The sequence below is a fragment of the Chaetodon auriga genome, chromosome 5, assembly GCF_051107435.1.
Source record: "Chaetodon auriga isolate fChaAug3 chromosome 5, fChaAug3.hap1, whole genome shotgun sequence".
NCBI classification, from domain to species: domain Eukaryota; kingdom Metazoa; phylum Chordata; class Actinopteri; order Chaetodontiformes; family Chaetodontidae; genus Chaetodon; species Chaetodon auriga.
In genome coordinates, this window is record NC_135078.1 from 17,647,760 (window position 1) to 17,666,142 (window position 18,383).

General features: G+C 41.4%; 1 protein-coding gene across 1 annotated transcript in view; it reads right to left on the reverse strand.

Moving 5' to 3' along the window:
• Positions 1-18,383, reverse strand: part of ipo11 (importin 11) — a 112,377-nt gene that overhangs the window by 37,338 nt on the left and 56,656 nt on the right. Inside the window, exons 20-22 of the mRNA XM_076730814.1 lie at positions 17,858-17,971; positions 15,049-15,164; positions 13,731-13,807 (exon numbers count right to left, since the gene is read on the reverse strand). Coding sequence (XP_076586929.1) covers positions 13,731-13,807; positions 15,049-15,164; positions 17,858-17,971 — 307 coding nt within the window. The remainder of the gene's footprint in view (positions 1-13,730; positions 13,808-15,048; positions 15,165-17,857; positions 17,972-18,383) is intronic.

An 18,383-nucleotide genomic window follows, 5' to 3' on the forward strand; every position in this document is an offset into this window, starting at 1 on the left:
AAATGCTAGATGAGCTCTTTTCAACCATCCCGTTCAACATATCCATGATGCAACTAATGTGTATTGCAGCAATAGTTTTACAAGTGGCCTCTTATCTGTCAGCAACAGTAAGAGGTTGTGAGGATCTATTAACAAGACCTACAAGCTAAATTATTAAGCATGCCGTTGCCTCTGGAACATCATTATCCCAGCATTAAATAGTTTCTACTTGTCTCTGATGTTTGTCTGACCTCTGCCATCTAAGCTCATGTTAACAAAGACAGAGTGAAGCTTAACATCACAGTGCTGGATGAAATCTGTGGATTTGCTGCATATACAATGCCTAGGAAGTTTTCTTTTTTCCTCATTTTGGTGCATTGCTCTGAGTTGAAAAACATTAAAAAAAAAATTAATTTGTACATAACCAGCAGGGGTAAAGAGGTTATAGCTCGTGAGACTACATTCAAAAAGGATTAAACTGGAGCTATAACTTAAGGATAAAGTAACAGCAGAGACATAAACTCAAGGGGACAACAAAGGCTGCTGTAAAAGAGCAACAAAAGAAGCTGGGCCATTTTATCATCATAAAAGAGTGGATACGCTCCAACAAGCTCAGCAAGTGTAACCTAAACAACAATTCACTTTGGAAAAAAACAAGAAAAAGACAAAAAGAAAAAAGAAAAGAAAAAGAAAAAAAAGTTGACCATGAGGCATTTTGTGCAGATATTGTAATGCAATAAGAAGTAAAGATGGCCTCAAGGTAACATTACTAAACATATTAACACTTTGGACCATTTGCAGATAATTACACACTGGAGGCTGGAGGGCAAAGAATTGACTTTTGGCCAGTAAGTGTGTGTGTACACGCTGGAGTCTGAAGCCAATGTATCACCATTGAGCTAATTGCTTGCAATAGGTTTGGAGTTACAGTCAGAGAGCGGATGAAATGCCACCCAGAAATACAATAGCTGGGTTTTGATTCAAATGCAGTGCAACTTTTAACCAAATTTCCAGAAAATCCCCTCCTCTTCACCCTCAACACCACAGACTTCAGGCACAAATCAGCGACCTGCCACCTGCAAAAGTTCTGCCAACTGTGCAAATGTCAGCCTCATCACAGATGTTGAGGACAGGCAGGCACTACAGAGAACTGATAAAGGGACGGGTGTTGGTGGAACCACCTCCAGATTAATGCAGGGAAAACCAAAGACCTGGTCGTGGACTTCTGCAGGTGCAAACACTCTCCTCCTACACCACTGGATATCCAGGGAATGGACATTGAGGTAAAGGGATCTTACAGGTACCAGGGTGTTCACCTAAAGTGAACTGGAATAGACTGGACTAACAAAACAAATGCACTATATAAGAAAGGCCAGAGCAGAGTGAATCTGCTGAGGAGACCCAGGTCTTTTGGAGTGCAAGGTGCACTCCTGAGGACATTTATTGACCCTGTGGTGGCACCTGCCATCTTGTATGGAGTGTTCTGCTGGAGCGGCGGCATCTAAGCTGCTGACAGGAAGAGATTTAGCAGACGCTAACTAGGCGAGATCTGTCCTGGGATGCCCTCTCGACACAGTGGAGGTGGTGGGAGAGAGGAGAAAGATGGCAAAGCTATCATCCTTGAGGGAGAACATGTCCCATCCAAGCTGCAACCTCCAGGGGTGAAAAATAAAAGCTTAGGTGGAGTGCCAAGACCTGCAGTTCCTTGAATGGCCACTTGAGGCTGGCTCCAAAAGTGAGTCAATCCCCATAGACCCCCATATTAAAATGCCCAACTCTACAGCAGAAATACACATGTAAAGCCTGGTACAAGAAAGTTTTGGTCTCTAGCTTATTTCCCCAAAAAGAAGGATCATGACAAACAGAAAACATGACAAAGAAAAGAAGTTTTAAATGACAACTAACATTTACACAGCAGGAGACAGGTGTGACAGAGATATAAGCTGACATGGTAACAGAAGGTCACCTAGAATAGCCACATACACATACAGAGACAACCACTTATACATTAGACACAGATAGGTGAGCGGTGAGGAAGAAAAGACAAAGACCTGAGACAGTTCCTCAGGAAGATGGACAGACGGGAACTAAACATTCACACACACACCTTCACGGCCAAACAGTCACCCACTCAGCATCTATACATACACCGAGACTAACATATGCATGAATAGTTTGAGAGTAATACTGGCTGACAGTGTAGCTGACTCGCAGACCAAGAATAGTTGTTTACTTCATAGAAGTTGACAGGGAAGCCGATTCTAACACCCAGGATAGCAGTGCATGCACACAGGTGCCAAATATTGTGGATACACCGGCCTATGAACACATACATATATAATGTTGAGGGTTTTTTTAAAACTTTTTGCAATGTTTGTCTTTTAAAGAGGTCAATACTCACAAAAGGAATCCCAAGATAAATCTCAGGGGTGATCAGAGGAAAGTATTTTTTCTTGCAATGTGCTGTACGCTTATACTTTTGTGAACCTCTAAATATTCTTCAAATGAAACACTCCAGGAAGGAAAAATACCCGTTTGGTTGATTGCTCATGACAGAAAGTCCATTCTTGTGAAAAAAGGTTGCAAGAACACATTGCTTCATATTAAGGGATGACAAGCAAAGGTTGGGAATAATCGATTTAAAGTCAACCAAGGCAACAAACTAGTTGTTTCCATTTAAATTTCTAAGTAAGAAGAGCAATACAAACACATGGACATGCAACACATGGTTCACTGACCAGTGCATACTTGGGTGATCTTTTACTTGAAACCCTGTAATCAGAGACCTGAAACCCCCAATGTATTTATGTTATGAGTCTAATGCATTGCTCCTCTGTGGCACTGTCCTGTTGTTCTATTGTACAGAAGCTTACATGTGCAGTATCTTTGGGAGATGTTATTTTCAACCATACCGTCTCTTTCAAGAGCTAAAGTTTACAACCAACTTTCTGAATCTGACTTTCACAAAGCACTTCAACCTCTCTTAAACTTCTCAGAAACACAGCGTATGCTTATCAAGGTTTGCACAGGAGCCGATTAGAAGTCACTGGTGAGCAGTAATAGAGGAGGTCCAGTCTGACCATGCTGGTTCATACAGGTGATATTAATGCTGATGTACGGAATATGTTCTCTGTAGCCATCTGCCAGCCGCAGCAAGGTAATGAAGATAATGTATGCTGCCATCTGTTATCTGCGCAGGCGCATAACATATTCCAGGGGTCTATTTAGTCAGCATATCAGCCTACATCAATATTCAACACTACAGACATGCTATGGAGCAACAGTACGCTGATCACATAAAGTATGTGGGGATGTCAGTGCAGGTCAACAAAAGACAATGATTGCTTTCAACATCCAAACGGCTACAAAAGACAAAAACAGGAGTAAGCAGTGACAACAAAGAGTGATGGTCAAAAAAGTCAAAGCGACATCAAATGTGCAGTAAAGCAATTGTTCTGCTGTTTCCACTGTCCTTTTGAGCACACACTGTATCATCATGAGTAAACAGGGAAAAGATGAAAGCTCAACTACAACAAATGCTCTCCTGCGGTCAGGCCACGCCGTTCATTTCTCTTGAGAATAAAGCAAAGGCGACAGATTGCTTAACAGTAGGTGAACAAGGACACACAGTGCCATCAGACAAGGAAAGCATGACAGGACCGCAGCACTGCAGAGGAGGTGAATGAATGATCATGGTTCTTTGTTGCGTCTGCACACGCTGCAACGGCTCCTAACGACCATTAAGGGGTAGATCTGCGAACTGTGAAGAAAAGAGTGTGAGAGTGCAACTTTTTTTCTTAAACCTTACTTAAGAGGCTGCATAATCAGCACCAATATTGCATTTACATTTTTTTCTCTCTCACTTAATATCACAAGAGGCATCTACCAAGCTGCCCTTGTTTAAAGTAGACTTTGTTTACTGTAAAATGAAGAAGGAGAAAAAATCCACTTCGAGTGGGAAATGACATATTTTCAGTATATAGTCACCTCAAATCAGATGAAAATTTGTTTAAACTTTATTTGGCACAATCCAAACAAAAATCAACATTTGGGATCTACTATGCATTTAAGTGGATACCTTTGTTGTTTGAGTACTTCGAGAGGTTTACGGTGGCATTTCGATGCTGTTTTGCTATGTAAACAGATATCCCACCAAGTTTAGTGTTTTGTGCCCCAAATGTCACTCCAACTGGCACTGCTGTTGAGTAAGTAAAATATAACTTTAAGGTGGAAAATTTTCATTCAATAGAGGGTGCAACCTCAATACTGCAACTCCTCATGATTTCACTGGCACAAACATTTTTCTCCTGTGTTCAAGACGATGTATACAGTATTAAGGAGTAAGTCTTTTCCCTTCATGGGACCTGACCATAAATACAGCAGGTGAATGGTTTATACCAGTTTATACCACACTAATCTCACATCTTCAGATCACAAAGTATGAGAGCTAAAAGCAGAAGTTGGATACAGTATGAGTAACCTGAGGAGCTCATTCATATTGTGGTGAAACTCTGATCAAGACTGTGTCACTGACACAAACTGAGGAGGAGGCTTTAAACCACTGGTGGCTTCCAGCTGGTGGCATACTGTACACCTGAACAGCTCTCAGAGCAACCCTCCAGCGACAGCTTATCAGCATATCATCGGTTTGAGACGAGATGCCATCAGCAGGTCTCCACAAGCCCAGAATGACAAAACATGGAAAAAGACGTTTATGAGTGAGCTACAAGCCAACACACATAGAGATAGAAGGTGACTGCAGTTCAGACTGCAGGGAAACTGTGTGAGCATGTGCTGACAAATGGGATAAAATGTTATATCTTGAATGAAGTGTGAGGTTGAAATGAAGACACCGGGAAAAAAAAGTGACTGGTGCTGTTACAAAGTATTTGTCTGTACATACTATACTGTTACCAGCTGCAGTAACTTTGATCTTTCCCAAGAGGATGAAAAAAGAAAACATGTAAAACTCTGAAAGAGTTGGATGAGGATGATGGTTGTAGTAGGAGTCAGTGACATAAAAATAAAAAATGAAATTGGTTGGTTTATTTCATTTGGCAAAATGTGTGCTCCACCTGGATATGTGCTACAGGCTAGTGCTGCCCTAGTTTTTAAGAGTCTTTTGTGTATTACTTCATTTGATTCCTCATCTTTTTACTTGTATTTTTTCTTTCTGCAAATGATATTGCAGGCGTCACTGGTTTAATCATTGGACAGCCTGGTTATTATTGCACTTCTTTAGCTGAGGGTACGTCTACTGTAACAAGAAACGTCTGACCTTTTAAAGAAACTTTTCGTTGTTTTCTACGCATATTTAAAAGGATGATCACCAATTTAGGAGACATGTATCGGTTGTGCAGTTTGTGTGTCAGTGGGGGAAAAAAGGAGTCTTTATCCTGAGTGTAAAACACCAATCTGCATGCTTACACAAATACACTAATTTGCCAGACTGACCTTAGAGTAAGTGACAATTTCTCAAGATGGGAATTCCGAGAATGCCAAAAAGATCTCAGACATCTCACTGTTGCTGTGGCATCACATAATAGACCAGCAGGCTTATTTAACAACTGTTTATCAAGTGGGGAATACTACAACTTTTGGACAAAGATTCATCCATCAACCCTCGATTCAAATCACAGAATCATGTTATGTCTGACAGTGTCAGTCCAACACAAACATAGGTCTGAGTTCATGCTACTCTTCACTCTGTGCCTCTGCCTATTGTCAACCATTTTATTCCACCTGAGTGAGGCAACATGATTACTACTCAAAACTACATGAGCTTCTGTCTGCATGCAAACTTATATACACTCTATTCGCTTTTATTCCTACGGAAAGAAGGGAAGCAAATACATATTTTTGACAGCTTTCCAATCTCTGGCCCTTCATAACACTACAACCACAAGCACTGTCATGCCTTGCTGATAAGTTGTACACATACTGTTGCAATATCCTCTGAAGTAGAGTTTTGTATGAATAGCAATACAAGAGAAGGGAGAGGTACAAGTATTCATATAAAGAGGAAAAATGAATTGAATTCTCATTCTGGGCTTGAGGTGGGTCAGGCACCTCAGAGCACTGAGGCCTGGACTTGATAAGACTTTCATCTTCTCCTCCCCTCGCTATTGCAAATGAACCCGAGGCTCCCCAAGTGTCCACGTATGAATGCAAACATCCTGACAGAATAACACTGCATATGGTTATTGGGAGAAAACTCACTTCCAATTCCACACAGCATCCCCATACTTTTTCAGTGCGACACTAATACGGCCGGGACAATAGGGATTTGCTGCGACTCAACTTCTGCATTTCTTCTTCTTTTTCTGCAGCAATGTGACAGCCTGATAAATTGTAGGCTTTGCATTGTTGGTCCAAAGGCCTTACTGGTCTCTGCGTTGTGACCAGTCTTTAAATTTCCACAATGTGTTCATTGGAAATAAACTGTAATAATACAATTAATAACATATTTAGATCCTACAGTTGTAAAATTTCATCTTCATCCTCACCAACTAAAATGAGCAAAATGATACTTTTCCTGAAGTATACAATTAGTGCTCAAAAAACTGAAAAAAACAAAACAACATGAAACGTAAAAACGTGAAAACAATTAAAGCCACAAGCAGCAATTCTGGATTCAAGCCTTTTCACGTTCAAAAGAAGAAAGCACCTCAATCAGCCAAATTAAAGCCGCAAGCAGCAACGAGCGGCTTTCGAGAGATAGTGCGGGTTGTCTCCAGTGCGTTTAATCAGGATCGCTCAAAGGCATTTTAACTAATGAGCAAATATATAACAGGCCACGCCCACTTCCACTAATGAATATGGCACTTTAGATTTTGGCTAATACTTTTCCCAGGAGCAAAAACACAGCCTGAAGATACTCACATTAATGATGACTGGACAAATCCTTAACGAGTTCCCATGTTTTTCAACCAATCTTGCTCATTTATCATAGAAAAGTGTATCTCCGTCCTGTAATGCTGTATGTATACCCATTTGGGCCAAAATCCAACAAGTTGTATTGATATTTCAAATAAATTCAAGACAGCAGAAAATCCATCATGGTAGATTTTGTGGAGCACACTGAGACGGACTCGTGTGTCCAAGTTCAAGTCAATTGGCCTGACGGTGTGAGGGGTGTGGCCTTTCCAAAATTGAATTTCTTGGTCTTAATTACAGCACCACCATCTGACCGATGGGGCTCATATTTCTTGGGAAGCACCTGAATGTTATTTCCAGAGATTGGGCAGTTTCTAGCTCATTCCAGCTCATGGCAATTGGCTGCAGTGGCAGAAAAAAAAATAAAAAAATACAATAATAATAATAACAGTAATATTAAACTGGCACAAACACAATAGGGCTTGAACTCTAAAAACTGCGACCCGTTACAACCACTCTGCCATAATGCTACTTTTGTTATGAACTCAATTATGGTTTTATCGAGTGTTAAATTGAGTGTGAGTCATTTTTAAGGCTTTAGTTGGCTTCGGATAGGACTGAATTATTTTTAAGAGTATTTTAATATTTTGTTCTCCCGTGCATGTTAACAGTCATGGACAAAATATTAGAAACCTCTTGTTGGAATATTAGTCTGAAACAGAATAAGCTGTTTTGCCAAATCAATGCTATAAAAGCAATTAGAGTTTCACAGAGGCACAGCAAGTGGGGAAACAACCGCCCCCTACGCACACACACACAGAAAGACACACACACACCATCATTTGCTCTAATCAAATAGTCCCAAAAACAGCTGCTAAAGCACTGATTAAGCTTTAGTCAGTACATCCTTCATAGCCCTCGGCATATGCTGCACAATCCGCTTCGGTTATCAACATTTACAGCAAAACGAGCCTCACATCTGACTGTGATAAGAGCCTCTGACGGGCCTCTAATGGTTGCTGGGGACACAGCTAAAATTTTGGTCATCATCCACCACAATTTTTGCTTCATTGTATCTGATGGAGTTGACAATATTTGCAATGGGAGGAAAGTTAACAGATATAAAAGAAGAGGTGCCAAAATCTGTACTTATGCTACAAGGACAGCCAGTTACAAACCATGTGAGCTGAGTAAAGCTCTGAGGTTGGAGGTTTAACAGCCATGAAATGCAAAAATGCATTAAAGGAAATAGAAAACTGTCGATGGTCATTTTTATTGTTTACTTTTAATTCAAGACCTGTAAATGAAGAAAACTTCTGGAGTGAAGTCAACAATGTTTTCTTGCTTCCTGCATAGCTACCTTATTAAAGCTAGACTCCTTAAAGACTTTTCTAAGAGCCCTGCAGCTCTGTGGAGACAGCTTACTTCACCAAGCTTTACTGTACACAAAGGACAAACTGTAGGACTCACATTTAAAAACAACATGGCCAACAGGAGCGACAGCTATAGGTGCAAGATGAGAAGCCAACTCCCTGTGGTGCTCTAGGCCTCTGGAAAGTCGTGGACGAGCAATCATGCTTGAGAGTGGCGAGGCAAACTCAGCAAGGGATCTGATGAGGTGGCAAGAAGCAACCCCCATGCATGAGATGACAGCAATGATTAGAAAGCAGAAACCTCACAGCCCTGTGCACCGGAAAAGTCTGAAATCTCTCTTAAGTTGATGCAACAGCAGCTCAAGTTTGAAGGGGGTGAATAAATCTATAGATTTAGACAACAAAGAATCTAAATGTAATATACCGTGTAGACTATTCACAGAATTACACCATATAAACTGCCACAAATATCATGAAATCTCAGGATACGTTATTCACATTTCTTCCATCCCTGCATTAAATACAGCCAAATAAGTCCAACATCTGTGATCGCTGTAATCAGTCCAGTCGTCTGGTTGAGAGGGCTGTAATAAAAAAGCGTCCTCTTATGGAGATGTCCAGATTGATGCATGGAGCACTTAGCCAGGCAGTTCACTGTGAGACCACATTCAGAGGAATGTTAGTGATTTCTTCACAGAGCATTCACAAGCCAAAGATAAGGCTGAAAGCTCTCTTAGTACAGTATCACTGACCTCTGTGGGACGGTCGGACCAATCTCTGGCAGCACCAGTAATTGCTAACTGATGGGATGCTCATTGAGCAATGTTTTACACGGTCCAATTTCATTCTGTTATTACTTTAAAGCCACTTCGGCTTCAAGGTCATGCTGCAATTGTCTATTCTAATTTCTTTACATTCAACTGCGGAGAGCCAGGCTGCTAGTATGAAATGATAAGCTGAAAATTAATCACCAACTGCTTTGCTAATGCATTAGCCATTTAAGTCAAGCAAAACTCTGAAACATTTACTGGTTCCATCTTAAATGGGAGGATTTTACAGATACAGATTTTCTGTTTTACATCACTGTAATTAATAATTGTCTTTAAAATTTGCACTGCTGGTCAGACAAAAGAGACTGTTTCATCACAAAATAAGGGCTAAAAAGAAAAAGAAAAGATATTTGATATTTTTCCAAAGTTGGTAACACTCGGGTTGTGTATATATAGATATTTTCTTCCATTCTTGTAAAATAAACCAAAGAAATACAACTCACACTCTTCTTCTTCTTTTTTTTTTTTTTTACGATTTATGACATTTATCACTGTGAGATACTGTACAAAAGACATTTCTGAGTAAAGCCCTGATTGTGCTGTTTCCACAGAGGCGCAGAACTTCTAGATTACAGTGAAAAACGAGCCCACAGTGACTAAAAATAGGAAGGGAGCAAAAACGAGGGTTAACAAAAACAAAAAACATACCAGCTGATAATAATGAAGCCTCAGGCCCATTAATAGAGACAGACTTTCATTACTAATCTCATTGTTTTTAATCAAAGTTTAGTTTCTGGTGTTTTCCTGTTGTCGTGTTAATTTGTTGTTGCTGCTCTTTGCTTTTAAAGCAAACTCAACGTTTCCTCCATCTGTTTCAGATTAGGGCCCTCTAGCGCTTTAGCAGCCATTATGCCTTCCTGTTCCCTGGAAGACTGTGAAACAGCAAGAAGTGTTGAGTTTCTTAACACTGCAAGAAAACAGCAAAGTAATTCCAAAGGGCATGGGAATTAATTAATTAATTAAAGCTCTATCACTAGCTCACACTAACCGGTGTGAGGCCAACAAGGAGAAAAACTCTCCGTCATCGCTGGTCAGAGCACAATACTCGGCTGAAATGTGTCCTAGTTCAAAGTGTGACGGCAGTGATACAGAGCGTACCGCTAGTCTAACAATTTAGCCGAAGCAAGGCTCTTGACATTCTAATTAGGGAATTTGCTGCTCCAGTTTAGCAGTGATGGAGCGGGGCTCTTTATCACGCAGGCCAGGCCACACACCTGGCAAGCTGTGACACCATACCGAGCCAGACTCCCTCAATGGCCCACATCCCCTCGCTGCTCTCCGTGGACTAAATGAATGAACCAATGGATATTCTGGTGAAAACCAGCCAAAGATGATGACTGACCAAAGTTTGACGAAAAAGACAAAAGCCAAGTTAATTTATTCTGTGAAAATTTCCATCAGTTTATGTAAATGAATGCATGATTGTGTTCACGGTGTTAAGAGGACAAATGTTTATAAAACTGCGTGCTAATTTGTTCTGACCTGCAACCATACCTCTGAGCGTTCATCTTTCATCACAGCAGCTTTGGATTTTCCCTCCAACGCTTGCATTGACAACCTAATTACGTTCAATGCGATTAATGTGTTTTAAATGTGCAAATGTAGCCTTAGCCTTAAGAAAAAGGTGTTTTTCACAATAACAAGAGGAGCGGAAACACAGGGAGATGGAACAAGGAGTGGGGAGAGTGCTAAGTGCCGCCAGGCGGATGCAATGCTAAAGGTGAAAACATCTATTGATGGCAGATAATTATCTTAAAATAAGGGATAATGAGAGGAAGACGAAGAAGGTAAAAAACAAAAATCACAAAAGAGATTCTTATGAGAGGGTTTGGGTTCATTTAGGTCCACTTGTTACAGGAGTTACTGGAGACAGAATCGTGCAAATGTGGAGAACAGAGATGGGCTACAGAGGCGGAGATAAAAGGTAATCTGACCCCTGATTCGCTGAGGTTCAGCGATCAGTCCTGATATGATGGAAAGGAAAAAAAAGGGGGAAATAAAAAATGAAACTTAACCAACACTTCCGTTAAACTTGTTGATAAAGATCATATGGTACAATTGAAAGCTCAAGAACAGCTCCTAAATGGAGCTCGTGGTGAAAATGTTCCCTCTATTCAGACAGACCCTGTATCGCTGAAGTAGTTAATGATGCGCCGACTACCACCACAGATTAAAAGACATTAAGGAGCTTAAATCGATTTCAGACACAGGAGCGCATTTAAATACAAGAAGATGACAAGTTTGTAAGGTTGACACGACTTTGGCAAACAGTATTACCATAAGTAAGCATGATGTGGCGCAGCAGCAGAGCATGTGCAGGTTGTTCAAGTACTGGAAGATGCTGCAGTGGAAAGTGCTGAAAAGGAGTTCACATTTTTCTCATGGATGTACAAAAAAGCAAAATGTTGGGGAAAGGGACAAAATACCTCCAGCATGAATTTGCCTCTCATTCTGTTTTTTTTTTTTATTTCCTAATGGAATGCTGTTAGCCTGTACCTGCAGAGGTGTGAAAGCTTTTTCCTTTTCTTTGCTTTAATGTGTCTGTAACCACCAAAGAAAAGCAACACTCACCTCCACTGAATCAAATATTGAAAAAGGAGAGAAATGTGACAAGTCTCTATAGCAAACACAGGAAATGATAATAACAGAAAAGCAAAATCGGGTCAGAAAAACGAGCCTATTTCCATGACGTTACAGAGACTGAGATGGACATGGGCACAACAGGATATCAATTAAGGGGAGAGCCACATTTTGTCTGTGTTGCCAGGTTTGACGACACAGAGCTGCTATTCTGTTAGTCCTGGCATGTGTTGTTGATCACAGTCGGTCCTGCGTATTTAGACATATTAATAGCACAAAACAAGCGAACCCACAGGAAGTATTTTGTATGTGATGATTTAATTTTTATTTTCAATTAATCTTCAGGTTATTTTCTCAATTAATCATTTCGTCTGTAAAACATCAGAAAACAGTGAAAGATGCTTGTGAATGACTGAAATCAAGAGAATTTACTATAATGCAGCAGCCAATTATGTCATTTGAGGTGCCGGAACCATCAAATTAGGCATTTTTGCTTTGCTGATTAATCAATTACCTAATCAGCCGTCAATTCATTTGTGACTGATTGTTGCAGCTCTAATTGGAGCTCATATCTGCATTGCGTATCAGGCAGATCTGAGATAAATGGTTTCCCTCCATCCTGGATTCTGTGCTTCCACCTCCATCTGTCAATCTCTCACCCCACATCATCTTATCCATCCACATGCTACCATCTTTCATTTCCCTCCGTCCATCTGTCCATTTTCTCTATTCTTCAATCCTCCTCCTCCTCCGTCATTAAACCAGCCACTTACACCAGTATTATGGCAGCTGATCACTGCGCACTAATTGCTCGACAAATCTCCAGAACTATTACTTTATTTCCATTCTTAATAGGATAATCTTCCTTGCTTGTACAAACGTAGGAATTCCCCACACAGTATTCATTTCTTTCTTTCTTTTTTTTTTGCTGGGCTTTTGTGTGCTTTGTGGGCTTCTTGGCTGCAGTATTTGTTTCTCGTCACCTTCCAGCACCCTCTGTGTAACTGTCTGTGACTCATCTAAAATTTAACACGACGGGTTGTGTTGCTTTGTAAAAGCCTGTTTATTGACTTTGTTTCCCTTTTCTGTTCAACACCAGATAGGAGTAAAAAGCGCCTCTCTCATCTTTACATCCATCCATGTCCAAGCTCCTCAGAACACACCTCGCTCTCCTGCATTCATTTTCCTGCCATCACTTCTTAAAATCACTCATTTTCAACCACCACCTCCTTATGTGTCATCCCCCCCCCCACCTCCACTTGGCTGGATCCTCTTTAAATCCTTCCTCCTCCATTTCATCCATCTGTGACTGTCTTCCTGAGTCCTTTGCTCTTCTGTATCTCATGGATTCCCCATCCACACTATATGTGATCAAACGCTCCAGTAGGCCAATCAGGCTACACCAGTGTTCATATTAGTTTGACTCACTCATTATGTGCTGAAGCACCAAATCAATACCATTCCTCATCACACTGAAGGTCCCACACACATACACACACACACCTCTACACACTGCAAGTGTCCCACAGCTCCAGGCCTGTGATAAATCATCCAGCCAGTTCCATTCAATCTGCCACCACTCACAGCTGCCTACAGACGCAGAGTAGTGGCCCTGATGCCTTGAGGCTACTGCAAAGCCACAACTGTGATCTTTACAAGCTACGCGAGCCTGAAGTGAGAAAACTATGAAAATTAAGTCCATGTCCGTGGATTGCATCAACTTTCTTTTCTCATTCTCAGAGTTTCAGCGCATAAAAATATTTGATCATATAACATTAGGTTGTTCCTTCAGATTCTGCGGCTTTTTTTCCGTCACACAGACTGTTTTGATGTGAAATGCTTTCTCTCCTCTGAACCGCACACAGATTCCTTATCACAAAGGAGACCATTATTTGACCCAATCAAACTATGCAAAATTCTTCATCGTAGTATCACTCTTGATGTTATTGTGATACCTTCTTTTTCAGCCGCTAATTCAATTTATATGGTAATGCATGAAGTTACTCAAGAGGGGAAAGAAAAAAAAAAGTCATTTGCACACACAAGACACCACTGAAAGACAAGCAAACAAAGAAATCTCATGTATGCTCACCCAACAAAGCTGACATGTTCTGGAAAATTCTGAGTAGCTCGGGGGTGATGGCTGGACTGTTCTCCAAAGTCACCAACCTGTGTGATATGAGGGGGGGCAGCAGGAAGAGGGGAATAAAAAATAAAATTGCGGAAAGTTGAGAGAAAGGAGTACAGAAGACATAGATTAGAGGTGGCAAAAGAAAATGGGAAGAGAAATGCAGTGGGACAAATTACAGAGACAGAAAGAAGAGAACATGAGCATCTCAAAAAACGATGAGGTGGGTGTAAAAAAAAAAAAAAGAAAGGGAAAATGAGGAAGCAGAGAAAAGCAATGTTGGTGGTTTGCTCAGGAGACAGATAAATCTGATAAAAAGAAGTGCTGCATAACTCTGTACATCTACTGTAAATTAAAACAAGATGCCATGAATTCACCATACTCAGAAAACAAAATCCCCCAAAAATCACGGTGAATGACTGATTGTAGCCGCACTCTACAAACTAATGTAAAAAAGCAAGACAGACAGACACAGAGACACAGCGACAGGAAAACCACCTGATAAAAGATAAAAACAGGAGAAAATGACATTGACTTTGTAAACAAAGCAAATACATATTTAGGGCACAGCTGTTTATCAGGCAGGATAAAAGAGAGGACAGAGACATAGGACTGTGGCTTTGCTCTACAAGCGTACACAGCATCCTCAGCACTGCAGCTCCGCACAGACAGAAAAAAGAGATTAAGGGGGGAGTTAAAAAGCAAAGACATGATGGGAGAGAAACAAAAGGTAACCCAGCTAATTCTCTTATACTGAACCAAACCCTCTGCAAAAGCAAAAGCAAGCGCATTGTTTAGCAGCAGATTCTTGAGATGGCTTTGAAGTGGCATGTGCCCAAAAACAACAACATAAAGGCAAGACTGTGAGCCACATAAATTATCAACAGCTTCATCGCCCACCTAGTGGTTGTCTGTGAAAAATCAAATTAAAACAAGATGTCATGGTGCGCCCATTTACTGCTACTCATCTGCAAAGTGTCTGCATTTGGTTCCCATGTAAGTACTCGGCGCGAGCCAGTAAATGAAGCTGATGACTAATGTGACCAAAAAAAGAAAAAAAGAAAGGAATCATGAGTGAATTGAGCGACAGAGAAAAGGAAAAACGAGAGATAAAGACGGCTACAGTCATAGTATGGATGTGTAGGTGTGTACGTGAGCGTGATCTGAAGCGCGAGGGAGGAAATTAGATCACCAAGTGCTCCATAAACGTCCGCCTGGGGGAGTTTTTTCTGTAACTTGTAAACGTGTATCTTATATGCATGTGGAACATCTGTGTCCGTACCAGAGCTCCAGTCCGTCCTCAAGCAAATACACGTGCGGTGGCTTGGAAACGTCGGTGCTCAGCTGGATGACTGGAAGAAGGAAGGGGTACAGATTCTTACTCTCTGCCCCCAGGCCCTGTGAGAACACACAACATATAGAAAGTCAATGGCAAATCTGGAAAGCCTGACAAAAGATGCAAACAGGGGGCTTTAATGACTGTACTTAATGTGCTGTAGCTTCCTCATAGACAGTCTAGGCAAAGTAGAAAACAACAGACTCTAAGAAAAGTTCAATGTACCACTGCTCTGACTCATCCCTTCCCACCAACATACACCTTTGTCAATACACACTGTCCCCATGTCCCACCGCTGGTGCTCGATCTTAAATTGTTCTTACAACAGATAAGATGCATGTCGCAGAGACAGCATGCTGCAGGGCAACTGTTCCCATTTTCAATAACAGGGAGGTGTCACTTACAGTGTCTTTTTGTGCTCAAAGGACCTGGCTGCAAAATACATGCCTTAAGGTGCAAAGAGCTGTGTGTACCCATAGAAAAGCAAAGGCTCAGGTACAACTGAAAGATGTGGTCATATTCATTTTAGTGGCCAATACTGGAGGAGGAGGAAGGGGAACAAGCAGCTGAGCAGTGTGTCACGTTGACCTCTGCAGCGTCACATGGCTTCAGCTAATGGAGGACCACACTCAAGGACCGTGTCGCTGGGAACACAGCTGAACACTTAAAACCAAAACAGTTTCTAAAACACATTACACACAATCAAGCACAATGGCACAAGTCACTACAATGGTCTCTTATATTGAGGTTGAAAGCCAGAATCAAATCTGTATTCAGCTCCACCACACCTGATATACACTCATATTAGAGGTGCCTTTTTCTGAAATAATCTCTGGTTATCTGGCGTTTTGTGTGCTGGATGTACAGTTTGTATTTTTTTTTTTTTTTTTTTTTTTTTGCAGTGAGTGAGCCATTTGGATTCTGCTTCCCTGCTCATATTTATCTGTGAGGAAAGGATGAAACTGCTGAACTGTTCACATTTCTACTTTGATATACTGCTGCTCCACGTCCGCTCTGTTGGGTGAATTTCAGTAATGTTCATCTATTATTCTTTATCATCTGTATCTGTAACGTCTTTATTATATCAGGCACAAACAATAACACAACAATATATCCATCTACACTCCAACTCCAAACTCCAAAACTCTAGAAATCCAGCCATACTTCTTTGTGTTTTTATCATCAGCTATATACAATGTATATATTAAAATCTAAATTAGCATGTGGTCACACGATTCGCTAATCCAAGCCTCTTCAGCGGTTCATCTTCAGTGCCTAACACAGCTTGCCAGATGTGTACCGTGTTACTTTCTCAAAGGGAGTGTGCCTCTATAACTGAGCGTTGCGGCTCCCACTGTGTAGTAATGCAGCGGCAGCCACGTGGGGGTCCAAAGCTTTCTGCAGGCTGAGGCAGACTGCCTCAGTGCTGTGGGCGAACAGACTCAGACTATTCCTCTTAACTTCAGTTAGTGATAAACCTGATTGAAACTGAGGCAAATGAGTGAGACTAAAATATTCCACAAGTTGCCCCCATAAACAAAACAGCAGGTGACACTGTTTAAAAGCGAGTTTGTAAATCTGTGGTTTAAACGGTGTGTAATTATGTGAGTGAGTGAATCTCAAGTGAGGCTGAGCAGGAAAGACAGACAGAGCCTCCAGGTTGCTTCGCCCGGTAAAAGCACAATTTCTGGCAGGTTAGGGCGAGATAACAAAAAACACAAACAAAGGCTTGACCCAGGTCTCCCTCGCAGACATTTTGGAACTCAGCCTCGGCAACATGTGGCCGGGCAAGTAAAACCACGCTTGTTGCCAGATCCGCTGAAAAGTACCACCTGCAGAAGGCGGCAATTCCACTCACAATGGACAACAAGACATACTAACCTTTAAATGACAGGCGCTCTCTACCCCGCAGGGCCATTAATTAGGTTTAACCTCAGTATCTTTCTATGTCATACTTTTCCTGTCACCTTTTTGCTTATTTTAATTCTAGTGGTTTTGTTAATGGGCTCTTTTCTTGTGATCCTGAGAGAGAGATGAGAGCTGGCTCGCCGCAAAGCCAAGGTGAGACAGCCAAATCTGTGCTGTGGAGGGGTGAGTGAGGGGAGGGAGCTGATTGAGGCGGCACATTTCTATCTGAAAACAACCGTATGAAAAGTCTGGCACAAACATCCAGGCTTGAGCTGCTCAACGGTGCTGTTTTGTAGTCTGATCAATTAAAGCCTGACATTGTGCGCCCTTCACGGATGATTCAAAGGGAAATAGACGATAAACTCATTTACAAATTCATCAACACCTCTGAGTGTTTTACAGCCATGAGGTGAATGTCATTCCTATTTGAGTAGTTGATATTTACTGTTGTGTAATTTTGTTACACTATTTCATTTTAGCTAACACTTGGCTCAGCTGTTAAGACACACACACACACACACACACACACACACAAACACAGACTGGCTGCTGGTGGCACAAGTGTGAAAAGCAAATCAGCAGCCATCGCTTTCTTGCCTGCAGGAGGCAACATCAACACTGGTATTTGTTTACATCTAAACTCATACTTCTACCTTCCTGTAGATGGTTCAGTTTGGCATGTGAGCAACTGGTCTGGCAATGACCAAACAACTTGCCGCCTGCATGGTGTACAAACACTGGCCAAATTCTGCTTGGCTGACAAGGACGTTTCATGCACGTACACTAAGCATGCATGCGCCTTCTTCAACACGACGCACACACATTGAAGGCTGGTAATGCACCGTACCTGTACCAGGTGGATGAGTGTAGTGAGTATGGCACATCGAAGCATGTTGTGTTCTTCAGACTGCTTCCAGAGCAGAGGCAGGTACTGAACCAGACAGCCAACATATGGCCGGATCTGAAACAGAAGAAAAATAAAATGATAAATAAGAAGCAAAGCACGTGCAGTCATACTCTGAAATTCAACCTGCATCTTCCACTCCTTGGGAGCAGTGATGTTCTCTGAATTGTTCACGTCTCAGCAAAGACGCATCTTCATCAGATATCTACATACACTTAAAGAAAACTACCATGCAATTAATGTAACGCTTCCTCTCAAATTTTAGGTTTGGGTTCTCCAGCAGTGAATTCAGAGCTAATGTGAGCTTCTTCAAAAACATGCTTCAGTGGAAAAGCAGGTCGGGTAACAGCTCGCTGAAAATATGGAATATATTTTCTCCGCAGTGACAGTGAGAATCAGAACTCCACTGAGGTGATCTCTTGACAGTGTGTTAATGGAAGCCAATTTGGCTGACGCATGATATGAATGA